This window comes from Armigeres subalbatus, chromosome 3 (assembly GCF_024139115.2).
Source record: "Armigeres subalbatus isolate Guangzhou_Male chromosome 3, GZ_Asu_2, whole genome shotgun sequence".
Lineage (NCBI taxonomy): Eukaryota > Metazoa > Arthropoda > Insecta > Diptera > Culicidae > Armigeres > Armigeres subalbatus.
In genome coordinates, this window is record NC_085141.1 from 424946648 (window position 1) to 424961910 (window position 15263).

At 42.2% G+C, this 15263-nt stretch overlaps 1 protein-coding gene across 5 annotated transcripts in view; it reads right to left on the reverse strand.

Annotated features, from left to right (window-relative positions):
* LOC134227396 (putative uncharacterized protein DDB_G0277255) overlaps positions 1-15263 on the reverse strand; it is a 115692-nt gene that overhangs the window by 93830 nt on the left and 6599 nt on the right. Inside the window, exons 1-2 of one of the 5 annotated variants that reach the window (XM_062708819.1) lie at positions 3197-3757; positions 849-1236 (exon numbers count right to left, since the gene is read on the reverse strand). The exons of 2 other annotated variants lie outside the window; for them this stretch is intronic. In XM_062708819.1, coding sequence (XP_062564803.1) covers positions 849-915 — 67 coding nt within the window. In that variant the 5' untranslated portion in view covers positions 916-1236; positions 3197-3757. Of the gene's footprint in view, positions 1-848; positions 1321-3196; positions 3758-15263 lie in introns of those variants that run through there. 2 more of the 5 variants (XM_062708821.1, XM_062708820.1) reach the window with 2 other exon arrangements.

The window sequence follows — 15263 nt, forward strand, 5'->3', positions numbered from 1 at the left end:
CGTTTTCCGAAGCTCAAGTTGAAAATACATCTTTTAGTAGAAACATTTTCCTACGACATAATGCTTGATGCACCATGCGAAACCATCAATCGGACAATACGATCAACATAATGGACATCACGGCTAGCATAGTATGGCATTCACTTTCACTACTTGTTTTTCGACGTAGGACTACGTCAAGAATTTGGAAAAATGAGACCGTCACAAAAAAAATGATAGGTTTTGGAGGCTCACTTTTAGGAGGCTTACATTTGAAATTTTATAATTTTCAATAACTAGTAAACTATTCTTTTGTGCTCTATTCTCAAACACTATTCGTTCCCATAATCAGATCCATTCGGTTCATTTATAAAACGGCTTAACACTTAAAATCTGTCAAAAACCGTTTTTACTAATTTTATTAACGAGCATTTCAACGCTAAGAAACTCAACGAATGGCTACTCTTGCAAGTATTTCAAATTCGTCATAAAGTCACGTACTAGTTGTTTCGAGTACAAGATCAATATATGCAGTCAGTGTTGTAAGTTTGAGGTTTGAGATTTATTCTTTTGGTGTTTTTACATTTTTCAGAGGTTGATGGATTTATTCTCCATATACAATACATATTACTAGCCAAGATAAAACCTTGATCAGAAAGGAACTGAAACCAGAAAAAAGTTCAAACAATACTCCGATTAATATTTCCGCCAGGATAAACATCTCTGTGTAGAGCATCATCTACCATTCATGTGCTATTCTGCTGCAATTGCTACAATAACTATTATTATCATCATCATCATTCATATAGGTATTTATGTGCATATGGATGCCCCAGCTAGTCCCACGACGTTCACTTCTATCAACCAACCGTATTCGTTCTGATTCTTCCGATTCACTCGTTGATTCTTGATCTGCCGCACCGTTTTAACACGCATATTGCTTCCCTATATTCCAGTTCGTCGTTGTCCTCTTCGCCGATTCCCCCAGCACCAGCCGGGTCGTTGCCGCCAATCCGTTTGAATTTTTCCTTCTTCCTCGATTATATATTATACCATTTTTCCAGTCTTTCCGCTGGTATCACATTCACTGGAGTATAGTTAGTTATCTATTCCGCAAAAAAATCACCACAAGAAAAACTCGACGCGACCAACCGCAAATTAGTTCGTTTCGTTTATGATTCCATTTTGCGCCAACTCTCTTCTGGTAGCCGCGCGTAGACTGTGTGTTTGAGTTCTCGTTCTCGGATCACTGACTGACTGCCGTGTTAGTTGGATTATTATGGAAAATATTGCCACAGACGGAAAAAAGCGACTGAGAATTGGCAGCTTGAGCGAGGCAGACCATTTTTGAAACTGCAAAAGTTACACAAATGGGTTTGCTTGGGTAAAATAGTTATTAAAATAATTCATGAGGCAAAGATGAGATTTTCCCTCCGCTGATTCCATGGTGAGGGTATGTGGTACAATTGTTATTATGAAAGCAGAAAATTGCTCCAAACTTTCCACATGCAACTCTTCTGAATTTGGATTAAATTGGGCAAGACTCCGTTGTGCGCGGGACTTTAAGGACAACACAAAGCATTTCATATATTCTTGTAAATTCTTGTGATTGACACAATCTTAAACGCGCATGAAAAAGATCCACTCCTCCGCTAATTTTTGATCGCAACGAAAAATAAGCGCCAGATAGTTGCCAAAAAAAAACATACTTTCAGAAAAAAGCTACTTTGATATTTTTGAAAATTTGTCCGCCACGTGGTGAATTGTGGCAATGATAGCACGTGTTATTTGTACTGCGGATAAATTTTGCACATCTGTGGAAGCCTTGGAAAATGATCACGAAAGTTGTCATTTTGTTGCAAGGCACAATATTAAGTATTAGGTTGATCCCAATGCGGATCGTGCAGATGTACCAGTGGACAGGTTGCACTTGGAGAAGTTGTTAAATGTTAAACATTTCAGCTGGCCGATTAACAGCTGACCAGTAACATCTTTCACTGGCATTTTCACATTAAAAATAAATCATAATTTAGATTCTCTGGTTTTAGCACACTCTATCTCGACTTTAACTTCTTTTTGGTCTTCTATGTCCCTCTTGCACATTTGTGGAAAAATAGCGTATTTCATATTACGCTTTCGTTGGTGTTGTTATGGAAATTGAAAATTCGATAAAATTGACTTCATGTGATCGGACTTGACAAGGAAAAGACATAGAGAAATTCTCTGTGGAATCACGATTTTTTTTTCTTAATTCCAATTTTGTATTTTTTTGGTTGACCTGAAATTTTGAATATACAACCTTTATGGCCAAAAAACATTATATGCATATTCGACGATAGAAGTATATTTTGATTCTATATTAAATATATTCGAAAAACATTCAAAAAAGGCTGGAAATAAAAAAAAATGGTGTTTTTTATCTCTCAGAAACGGCTGCACTTAGAAAAAAAATTGACGTATACCTTTTCCATTGGAGAATTTACGTACTTTCATAAATTCGAATTGATAAAAACGTAAGAATAATATTTCAACAATTTTTATAAACCAACTTATTTAAAAAAAATCTTACTTTTTGTCCATTATTTCTCCATCATAACCCATATTGCAAAATAATACAAATATTATCTGCTACAACATATCAAAAAATAAAAAATGGTGAAAAATTCGTTTTTGAGAAAATCGATTTTTAAGTTTTATTTTCAATGTTTGAATATTTTATTTTCACAGTGTATATTTTTTTTCACACAGCCCCATTGATTACCTAAAACTTTGCCAAAAACACCAGAGCTGTTTTCAAGTTATATATTTTTTTAAGTGTTCAAGGTGTTTTTGATTAGGCCCTAGTCAAAAGTTACACCAGAGTTAAAATGGCAAACCAATGATGCAATGTTTTTTGGCCATAAAGTATGTATATTCAAAATATCAGGTAAATAAAAAAATACAAATATAAATCGACCTTCGATTTCACAGAGAATTGCTCCATAGCATTGTTCTGCCTCTGATTATTGATAGCATTCGATAACGAACATTCGGGACAACAATATGGAAGTCGCATCGTTTCAGAAAACTAATCCGGTATGCAGGTGGAAACGAAAACATTATACCACATACCCATACTACACATCACATCGCCCGGGCTACTGGTAACCATGAGCGGTGGGATTTTTTCCCAGCCTACTATCGCTCACTACATAGGAACTTCGTCCGTCTTGCTTACACTTGCCATGGCTCAGGTGTGCCCAGCTTTGTTGCTATTTTGTTGCATTAAACTTCCTTGAACAATGGCTCAAGGCATGTGAGAGTGTGCGTAGCTGAGAAAACTCCACTCCAAATGACGGTGGAAAATGGATCACTTTTGTTCAAATCACCACCACCAGTCTATCAGTCAGCCAGTAGCCGGAGATTCTCATTTAGGCCCCCGGGGGTGCTTCGATTATGATTCACTTCTGTTCACTCAATTGACTCCCGCAAAAAAAAACGCGAGAAAGTTATCACAATCGTAATTTGAGTTCGCTCCCCGTAAGTCGGATACGTGTTTTCCCGGATAGAAAAAATAGAATCGCGCAATCCATCGTCGTCGGTCTTGGGCAATTGTAGTGAGGAAATGTGAACCGCGAGACACTTCGTCGAGATTTAAATTTCGTTTTTGAAAATTAGATTTGTTCTTCTCTCCCTTCGGCTTGATTTTAGCATATTAGTGACACAAACACTCGCCCTACTGGAAGTCAACTGCCGCCAACAACGACCGCTGCTGCTGGCTCAGGTACGCGCGCGTGGTGTTACTTCACTGGTTTCTGAAACTACAATACCATAACTGCGGTCGCTTTTTTTTTCATTCGTCTGGCTGCCCCTGTTTTTTTTGTTTCACTGTTTCTGGCTTGCTTCGGTGGTTTGCTTTTAGCTAACTTAGGGAGCTGAAGTTGGGCTTATGTTAAACAATTGATTTAAATTTCACATTCCAGTGATTTTGATGTGGAAAAAGTTATTAACAGTGAGGCAAAAGAGGAACTCAGTATATACATATATTGTCAAAGACACACAATGGGTAAGTTTCCTGGCAAAACTCATCCCAGCAAAACAAAAAAAAATTATATGTTTGTTGATAGATGTTTGTTAATATTAACAAACAAGCCTGAAAAGGTTAGAACAAAAACTAAAGGAAAAAAAATTTTTAAATTAAAAATGATATGTACAAAAATATGAAAATTCATTTGTATGTGTAAAAACAATTATAGGTTATTAATTAAGTATTCGCAAAACTTCGGTATTTTACTTTGCTCTGTAGACTCTGTAGACAGTGTGCGCCGTGTCTGTGCTTGACGAAGCAGCAATAAAACATTGAAAGCAGTTTACGGATGTGAATTTATGGAAGAGAACTAAACCAATGCGGTGAAACAGAAATCAAAGGCGGTTGGGTGGCGGAAATCTGCTGGAACGGCATGAAGTCTGCGGTGCTCATCACAGTGTTCTATACTGAACTTCGGTTTGTGCCGAGGGTGCTAATCCGCATTATTATTGCTTTACGCCTATCGGATTACAATCAGAGCATCTATTCATACGGCTCGTGTGTGACTTCAGGCGAAGAATGGAGTACTTAACTTAGTCGTGGCAGTTGTATGCTTAGCCAAGGGCGCTAATCGATTTGTCAATTTGGCTTTTAGTGGTGTTATTCAGAGATTTACTTTCTTTCAATCAACCAAATTCCAAAGACATATGTGGAGCAGTCATTGTGTTTATAAATTTATAGTCATCAATGTCTGTTCACAACGAATGATGTTTTACATAATTTTTGAATAAATACATAATTATATATAAGAGGTACACATTCTTCTTTCTTTGACTTCCACCATTATAATATGAGCAAGTCTCGTATCATAGAGACGTTACAACAGTGATTACATACATTCTTTTGATTGCATTTTTATTTTGGTAATTTCCGTTCAAGTATATGTAACAAATTGACCTCCGACCTCCTGTTATTACATAGTTCCAACATGGGGAATTGAACTTCGGTCCGCAGAGTGAGAGCCTATCTCGTTTTCCACTCAAGTACTTCCACAGGTTAGGCGTTCTGGCGATTCGATTATTTTCCTAGACTAAACGATAGCTTAAATTTACACGACACGGAATCTCTTTCGAGACGGAACTGTTGAAGATTGAGTTTGCTGAAAGCTTCACAGATTTCTCGTCGGAATAGACAAAAAACATTGAGTTACAGCGATGAAATGCAGCATCATAAAGGCTGTTTTGTTTTCATATGCGAAGATGTCCGTTTTGGTTGATTATATGAATAAAATAGGTGATGCAATGAAGTTTGCTTTGATTTGTTTTGACAACCACGTGCTCGCTCACCAAGGTTTCTGATAGAATCATGTAAAATGAATTATTTTATCATATTCGTCATAGAAACTTTGCAGTGATGAACTTTGTCAAGCTTAAAAATCACTCTAATAAAGAATAAAAAAAATCATAGAAACTTTAGAAAATTACTTTAGAAAATTATTATCTGGTACTCATTCTGTTACTTGCAGAGACGAGCCAGCCTCGGGCTGCAAGTCTCTTAAATAAAGACAAAAAAAAATCTGTTACCGAATTTTACATTCAATTATGAATTCCGTCGTGACTAATTTTTATAATATTTTACTGTGTGTGGGCTTATGTCAAATTCCTAATATTTTCTTCCTTCTTTACCACGGTCCCCTGGGCAAGGGCGTAGTCAGAGGGGGGCAGGGGGGGTGGGGGGTGTTTGGGCTGTGGACGCCACCCCCATAAATGGTGGAAAGATTGGATGGGTAATGAAATGAATTTCCTCATACATATGCACTTTACGATCCAATCATAATCAGAAATAGGTGATTGGAATTCAAAAGATTCCCGAAAACTTATTAGGGTATCCAGGATTCATAATATATGAAAGTTCAAAACAACTCGAAACAGTTCGGGCTCAAGAATTCACCTTGAAATGTTTGTATTCTATATGAAATTCCTTTATTCAATTGTGAAACTCAATAACAACATTAATAGAGTAGAGTGGGGCAAGAGTACGCACTTAGTTTTCAATCGATCATGTGGCCTTAATGAAGCAATCTTCTGCATATCAAATCAATGTCGATGATTCATATTATTTATTTATTTATTCAGACTAAGGCCGAAGTGGCCTGTGCGGTATATAAGAGTCTCCTCCATTCGGCTCGGTCCATGGCTACACGTCGCCAACCACGCAGTCTACGGAGGGTCCGCAAGTCATCTTCCACCTGATCGATCCACCTTGCCCGCTGCGCACCTCGCCTTCTTGTGCCCGTCGGATCGTTGTCGAGAACCATTTTCACCGGGTTACTGTCCGACATTCTGGCTACGTGCCCGGCCCATCGCAGTCGTCCGATTTTCGCGGTGTGAACGATGGATGGTTCTCCCAACAGCTGATGCAATTCGTGGTTCATTCGCCTCCTCCACGTACCGTCCGCCATCTGCACCCCACCATAGATGGTACGCAGCACTTTCCTTTCGAAAACTCCAAGTGCGCGTTGGTCCTCCACGAGCATCGTCCAGGTCTCGTGTCCGTAGAGGACTACCGGTCTAATGAGCGTTTTGTAGATTGTCAGTTTGGTACGGCGGCGAACTCTATTCGATCGTAGCGTCTTGCGGAGTCCAAAGTACGTACGATTTCCAGCCACTATGCGTCTCCGAATTTCTCTGCTGGTGTCATTTTCGGCAGTCACCAGTGAGCCCAAGTACACAAATTCTTCTACCACCTCGATTTCGTCACCACCGATGCAAACTCGCGGTGGGTGGCTCACATTGTCTTCTCTTGAACCTCTTCCTATCATGTACTTCGTCTTCGACGTGTTGATGACTAGTCCGATCCGCTTAGCTTCCCTCTTCAGTCTGATGTAGGCTTCCTCCATCTTCTCAAAGTTACGTGCCATAATATCTATGTCGTCGGCGAAACCAAATAGCTGGACGGACTTATTGAAAATTGTACCACTCGTGTTAATCCCTGCTCTTCGTATTACCCTTCCAAAGCGATGTTGAATAGCAAACACGAAAGACCATCACCTTGCCGTAACCCTCTGCGGGTTTCGAAGGGACCTGAGAATGCCCTGAAACTCGAACTACGCACATCACCCGATCCATCGTCGCCTTGATCAACCGTATCAGTTTATCCGGAAAACCGTGTTCGTGCATTAGTTGCCTTAGCTGGTCCTGATCGATTGTATCATATGCGGCTTTGAAGTCGATGAATAGATGATGTGTGGGCACGTTGTATTCGCGGCATTTCTGCAGTACTTGGCGAATGGCGAACACCTGGTCCGTGGTGGAGCGTTCGCCCATAAAACCCGCCTGGTACTGCCCCACGAACTCCCTTGCAGTTGGTGCTAGTCGACGGCATAAAATTTGGGAGAGTACCTTGTAGGCGGCGTTCAGCAGTGTGATTGCGCGGTAATTGCTACAATCCAGCTTATCGCCCTTTTTGTAGATGGGACACACGACACCTTCCATCCACTCCTGCGGCAAAACTTCCTCCTCCCAAATCTTGGTAATGACCCAGTGCAGCGCTCTAGCCAGTGCCTCACCACCGTGTTTAAATAGCTCTCCTGGTAGTTGGTCAACCCCAGGGGCTTTGTTGTTCTTCAACCGGCCAATCTCCTCCTGGATTTCCTGGAGATCCGGAGCCGGGAAGATTATGTCCTGCGCGCGTCCTCCCAGCTCCATCACCATACCGCCATCTTCGTCTGCCACCTCGCCATTCAGATGTTCCTCGTAGTGCTGCTTCCACCTTTGGATCACCTCACGCTCGTTCGTAAGAAGGTTCCCGTTTATGTCCTTACACATATCAGGCTGTGGCACGTGGCCCTTATGTGAACGGTTTAACTTCTCATAGAACTTTCGTGTGTTATTAGCGCGGTACAGTTCCTCCGTCTCTTCACGGTCTCGATCTTTCCTGCTGGCGCTTTTTCCTCCGGAAAATCGAGTTTTGTCTGTTCCGCGCCTGTTTATATCGTGCCTCGTTCGCCCTCGTGCGGTGTTGCAGCAATCTCGCCCATGCTGCATTCTTCTCTTCTACTAACTGCTCACATTCGCCGTCATACCAGTCGTTTCTCTGATCCGGGGGCACCGTGCCAAGTGCAGCGGTTGCGGTGCTACCAATGGCGGATCGAATATCTCTCCAGCCATCTTCAAGAGACGCTGCGCCTAGCTGCTCTTCCGTTGGGAGTGCCACTTCCAGCTGCTGCGCGTATTCTTGGGCTAGTCTACCGTCTCGTAGCCGCATGATATTAAGCCGCGGCGTCCGACTTCGACGCGTGTTGTACACCGTCGAGAGTTTTGAGCGCAGGCATACTGCAACGAGGTAGTGGTCGGATTCAATATTCGCACTGCGGTAAGTGCGGACGTTCGTGATGTCGGAGAAGAATTTACCGTCGATTAGAACGTGGTCGATTTGGTTTTCCGTTTCTTGGTTAGGTGATTTCCATGTGGCCTTGTGGATATTTTTGCGGGGAAAGAAGGTGCTTCGGACTACCATTCCGCGGGAGGCTGCGAAGTTTATGCATCGTTGGCCGTTGTCATTCGATACGGTGTGCAGACTATCCGGTCCGATGACCGGTCCATACATTTCCTCCCTTCCTACCTGTGCGTTCATGTCACCGATGACGATTTTAACGTCCCGCAGTGGGCATCCATCGTATGTCTGCTCCAGCTGTGCGTAGAACGCTTCTTTCTCGTCGTCGGGTCTCCCTTCGTGTGGGCAGTGCACGTTGATGATGCTATAGTTGAAGAAACGGCCTTTAATCCTCAGCTTGCACATCCTTGCGTTGATTGGCTGCCACCCAATCACGCGTTGGCGCATCTTACCCAGCACTATGAAGCCGGTTCCCAGCTCGTTGGTGGTGCCACAGCTTTGGTAGAAGGTAGCCGCTCGATGCCCGCTTTTCCACACTTTCTGTCCTGTCCAGCAAATCTCCTGCAGCGCCACGACGTCGAAGTTGCGGGGATGTAATTCATCGTAGATCATCCTGTCGCAACCTGCGAAACCTAGCGACTTGCAATTCCATGTTCCAAGCTTCCAATCGTGATCCTGTATTCGTCGCCTAGGTCTTTGCCGATTATATCGAGTCACATTATCTCTTATATTGTTCGTAATGATTGGTTTTCTAGGCGGCTTATTGGGCCTGCGCAAACCTCCTGTCTCGTCGGAGGGCCGTCGTGTCAGGGCTGTTTAGCGTCCCACCTAACACCAGGACTTGGGCTTGTGCGCTTTGAGCGGCACACGGTCGCTTTGGTGGGGCCTACTTGCGGATACATGCAGCTTTTTATAGAGGTTTAACAGGGCCCACTGTCAAACCCCACCACATCCTAGGCAAGCCCCACAACTCGCAGATGGCCTGGGGAGGGATCGTCAAGCCCTTGGACATTGGATATCCCTTTTCTTCTTCTATTTACGAGGAAAAATGTTAAGATGAAATGGAATACTTTAAAGATCAATGCCCAATCATTTCGTTGAAATGGTTCAGCTCAATTTTTGCTAATTTATATCCCTTTCTTTTGGAAAAAAAAATGACAATCGAAATAAAATCTCTCCGATGAAATGGTTTGTCGTGCATTTTGTATGATAATTTCAAATCATGTCATCTAAGTTGACATTATCATCAGATAACGGAAAGATCGATCTTTGTTAATTTTGGTTTGGCTACTAAATTAATTCGAAAAATGTCATGATAAAATAATGTCAAAAAAAGGAAAAATTATTTTGAAAACCCGGTTTGTTTTTAGATAAATTGTGTACGTAAAAAAATATATCAGAAAATTGATCAGTTTTGGGCGAGACAAAGTTCGCCGGGTCAGCAAGTTTTTATATAAATTCCTGAAGAATCTTAAATGAATTTCAAAAAGAAATCCTGAATGAACTCCCGGAGGGAATTCTGGAGAAATTCTCGATAGAACGATAGAACTACCTGAATAATTCTTGGAGGAAATCCTGGCGGAATTCTTGTAGGAACTTCCGGAGGAAATTCCGGAGAAACTTTTACTGGTTTTATGCTGGTACTATAACACTCTTGAAGAGTAAATTATAGTCTTCAAGAGTGTTATAAAACTTAAAATGTTACTTGGGTTGTAAGATGAACATCAACTCTCACCTGGTTTCAAGCTTCCATCAGACGGTTATCAAGGTAATCGGTGTCGACGTTATTTTTTTTCTGTTGGCACCATCACGCTTAGGCTAGATGTATCAGTTGTGGCTATAGCACCAGTTGTCGCACTAGTAGTGCTTTATATGCCAAATAGCCAATGAAATCACCGCAAATCAATTTCATATCGATAAAGCATATTCATCTTCTTCTTCTTCTTCTTCTTCTTATTGGCATTACATCCCCACACTGGGACAGAGCCGCCTCGCAGCTTAGTGTTCATTAAGCACTTCCACAGTTATTTACTGCGAGGTTTCTAAGCCAAGTTACCATTTTTGCATTCGTATATCATGAGGCTAACACGATGATACTTTTATGCCCAGGGAAGTCGAGATAATTTCCAATCCGAAAATTGTCTAGACCGGCTCCGGGAATTGAACCCAGCCACCCTCAGCATGGTCTTGCTTTGTAGCCGCGCGTCTTACCGCACGGCTAAGGAGGGCCCCAAAAAAGCATATTCATATGATACGATAACACCTTTGATCACCTCCGAAGCAAGCAAAGCATAATTGTAAAAATTAATTTTGCTTAATATTTACGTCCTTTGCACCAGCTGTCGCACTAGTGGTCCCTATTTGGCCAGTCCTATAAGAAAACAATGGGATTTGCCAAATAAGGAACCAAAATTAAGAATAGTGCCACAACTGGTGCATGCGTTCCTATTATGGATTAATCAATTTTAAGGATAATAACAAATTTTATTGTGGTTTTCACAGCTGTTCTAAGGAGCAGGAAGTAAAACCTTTCGCTTGATATATAAAGTCCACCCACATGCCTTTTACTTATTTTTAAATAAATAGTTGTCCTTAAGTATTGCGACAATTGGTACACCCACCCTATATCGTCGCTGTTTGAAGGAACATCATTCAGCTGACTCCGAAGCAGGGTTAGTACATCTTCGCAGGGGACTTGAACACTGACGGAGACAGAGGTGGAGCACCACACGATGCAAGCACACCAAAGGCTATTGTGTTGGCGGTGCACCGCCAAATAAAAATAGCTTAAAAACACGGTAATAAAAATGGAAAAAATAAACTGAGCCCGCATTTTTTCACTCAGTTGGCTCAGTTCGGAATCCATGCTAGGATTGACCCGTACGTATATCACCAACACGAACGACCACATCTTGCCGCAACCAATTATCACGGCGAGAATGGTTGTCTTCAGAACGGGTTTTTAACGAGATCAACGCTCTTCCAGACGGCGAAGGGCCGTTTGGCCAAAAATATCAGTTAGCCGAAATGGACATATGGCTGAAAGAGTCGTGAGGCCGAATAGGTCATTTGACTGAAAATGACGACCCAAAATGACGCTTGCTGAACGGGCTATATGGCCGAAATAGTCGTTTGCCTGAACAATAGTGAATGTGAAAAGTTAAGTGATTAATGATAATTGAAAAGCTAAAACTAAGAAATGAAAAGTGAGAAATCTCCTAGTTTCTCACTTTCCACTTCTCACCGTGAGAAATGAGAAAAGCAAAGCGAAAAATGAAAACTGAAAAGTGAGAAATGAGAAGTGAGAAGTTCTTATTTGTTGTACTCAAAGGATAATAAACACAGAATTTTCCCTTGTCATAAGACGAGTTCGTACAATCCCATTTAATTCCACCACTTAATTGTACCTTGACAGATACGTATTTGAAATTGCAGCATTGAAATTATGATGAAGTTTTGACAGTCAGCATCGCTTACAAGTAAACAATATTTTTTCAAAAAACTTATGGCATTATTGGAGAATTCAAAAACGAAAAATAATAGGGAAATATCTAAAATTTTTGTTTTTGACTTTTGACCACGATTTGGGTTGAAATACTTCTCAGTGCTGCGTCCCGTTCAGAGAACGCCTTTTCCGCCGAATGACGTTTTCGACTTAAAGACATTTTTATCCATATGGCCTTTACTGACAACGACCATTTAGGCCAATCGGCATTTCCGATAAATAATGTGTTCGACCAAATGACCAGTTCGGCCGAACGACATATTAGGCTAAACGTTCTATTCGGCCAAATAGAATACGGCTAAATGAAGGGGTTGAAAGCAGAAGGGTGTAAGTGACATTTTGGTCAAAATTGAGTGGATTACAGTAAAAATGCTTTGGTTCTCGAGCTTTGCGGCAATATGTTGATAGAGTTTATACGATCTGTGAAAATTCATAGAAAATTATAATTTTTTTCAACTTCCATACAATTTGTATGAAACGAAAAAATATTGGAAAACTTTGGACCCATTTTTCTCAAAACTAACTTTTTGTCACTTACACCCCTTTGCGTTTGAACCCTTCAAATGATTTCGTTCACTTCGGAAATGCGACATTAAGCCTAGTGGCTTCTGGCCCAATGTCTTTCGGAGAAACGACCTTTTCTCCTCTCAGACTGTGCAAAACAATTTTGGAAATTGATCAAAATTTTAAAACTCAAGCGTTGGCATTTGACGAACTTATGACCCGTATCGAAAAATATGAAGCCTCGGCCTCAAGAACATCTTGAACCTACACTTTAATTTTTTTACCGGGATCTTGTTAAACTTTTAACGAGATTCGCACAGACGAGCCCCAGCAAAAATTTTTTTATTTTACATAACTACAATAAGTTCAGACAATGTCAAAGTTGCTGAAAATCAGCAAATATTCTGCCAAAAATCAGCTAACAAACATCATTTTTGCAGGAATATCAGTTTTAATTTTGCTTGGCACGCGACTGTGGGGATTTTTGCAGAAATACAAACTGAGTGTGTAGAGCTCAAGAATCGCTTTAGAAGTCAGCGTTTTCAGTGTTTCCAACTCAGCTACCTCCCATCCTCCTAGAAGTCAGCGAAAGTTATGCCTAACCAGAAGCCTGCAAAGAATGTATATGTTTATTTATTTATCATCAGACTAAGACTTCTCCATTCAGCTCGGTCCATGGCTGCACTTCGCCAACCACGCAGTCTGCGGAGGGTCCGCAAGTCGTCCTCCACCTGATCGATCCACCTTGCCCTGCTGTGCGCCTCGCCTTCTTGTTCCCCATCGGAACGTTGTCGAGAACCATTTTCACCGGATTACTGTCCGACATTCTGGCTACGTGCCCGGCCCACCGCAGTCTTCCGATTTTCGCGGTGTGAACGATGGATGGTTCTCCCAACAGCTGATGCAACTCGTGGTTCATTCGCCTCTTCCACGTACCGTCCGCCATCTGCAACCCACCATAGATGGTACGCAACACTTTCCTTTCGAAAACTCCCAGTGCGCGTTGGTCCTCCACGAGCATCGTCCAGGTCTCGTGTCCGTAGAGAACTACCGGTCTTATAAGCGTTTTGTAGATAGTCAGTTTGGTCCGGCGGCCAACTCTATTCGATCGAAGCGTCTTGCGGAGTCCAAAGTACGTACGATTTCCAGCCACTATGCGTCTCCTAATTTCTCTGCTGGTATCGTTATCAGCGGTCACCAGTGAGCCCAAGTACACGAATTCTTCAACCACCTCGATTTCGTCACCACCGATAAAAACTCGTGGTGGGTGGCTCACATTGACCTCTCTTGAGCCTCTTCCTATCATGTACTTCGTCTTCGACGTGTTGATGACTAGTCCAATCCGTTTAGCTTCGCTTTTCAGTCTTATATAGGCTTCCTCCATCCTCTCAAAGTTACGTGCCATGATATCAATGTCGTCGGCGAAACCAAATAACTGGACGGACTTCGTGAAAATCGTACCACTCGTGTCAATCCCTGCCCTTCGTATTACTCCCTCCAAAGCGATGTTGAATAGCAGACACGAAAGACCATCACCTTGCCGTAACCCTCTACGGGTTTCGAAGGGACTCGAGAATGCCCCTGAAACTCGAACTACGCACATCACCCGATCCATCGTCGCCTTGATCAACCGTATCAGTTTATCCGGAAATCCGTTTGCGTGCATTAGCTGCCATAGCTGGTCCCGATCGATTGTATCATATGCGGCTTTGAAGTCGATAAATAGATGATGTGTGGGCACGTTGTATTCGCGGCATTTCTGCAATACCTGACGTATGGCGAATACCTGGTCTGTGGTAGAGCGTTCACCCATAAATCCCGCCTGGTACTGCCCCACGAACTCTCTTGCAATTGGTGTTAGTCGACGGCATAAAATTTGGGAGAGTACCTTGTAGGCGGCGTTCAGCAATGTGATTGCGCGGTAGTTGCTACAATCCAGCTTATCGCCATTTTTGTAGATGGGACACACGACACCTTCCATCCACTCCTGCGGCAGAACCTCATCCTCCCAAACCTTGGTAATCACCCAATGCAGCGCTCTAGCCAGTGCCTCACCACCGTGTTTAAACAGCTCTCCTGGGGTCATCCACAAAGTACGCCACGCCTCTAGAGGAGAGGGGTGTTCAGAGCAGCGTGACGATTCATACAAAAATTTTGGAGTTTTGATACAAAAAACGTGACGAAGGGGGGAGGGGGGTTTTGAAAATCGCCTATTTTTGCGTGACGTACTTTATGGATCTTCCCCTGGTAGTTGATCAACTCCAGGGGCTTTGTTGTTTTTCAGCCGGCCGATCTCCTCCTGGATTTCCTGGAGATTCGGAGCCGGAAGTCGCATGTCCTGCGCGCGTGCTCCTAGGTTCATTACCTTACCGCCACCGTTGTCTGCCATATCGCCATTCAGGTGCTCTTCGTAGTGCTGCCGCCACCTTTGGATCACCTCACGCTCGTTAGTAAGAAGGTTCCCGTTTACAGATACTTGGCAGAAAGCTTTTAGGGCATAGAAATGGAAAGAAGGCTTTGAAATTAAAACAACAAAAATCAAAAACAAATCGTTACCCACCAAACGCGGAGTTTTTGCCGCCATTTTGTTTTCGTGTAGAGCATAATTGCACCAAAAGTAACTGTGTTTTAATTGCTAATTGCGAATCATTACATAAGATAAGCGGAATACAAATCGAAGGGATCGCTTCTCAAGGTGCATATCGAACTATTGACAGTGGTAGTTTAGTCAATCAGACTGTTTCAATTTAAATATTTAGCTTAAAAATAGCTGTACGGATTTTGATCCTTTGATTCGAAATCCGCCCACGGTGGACGGATTTCGAGTCAGGAGTAGTTGATTTTATTCATTATTTTATTATGTATTTCGTAGTT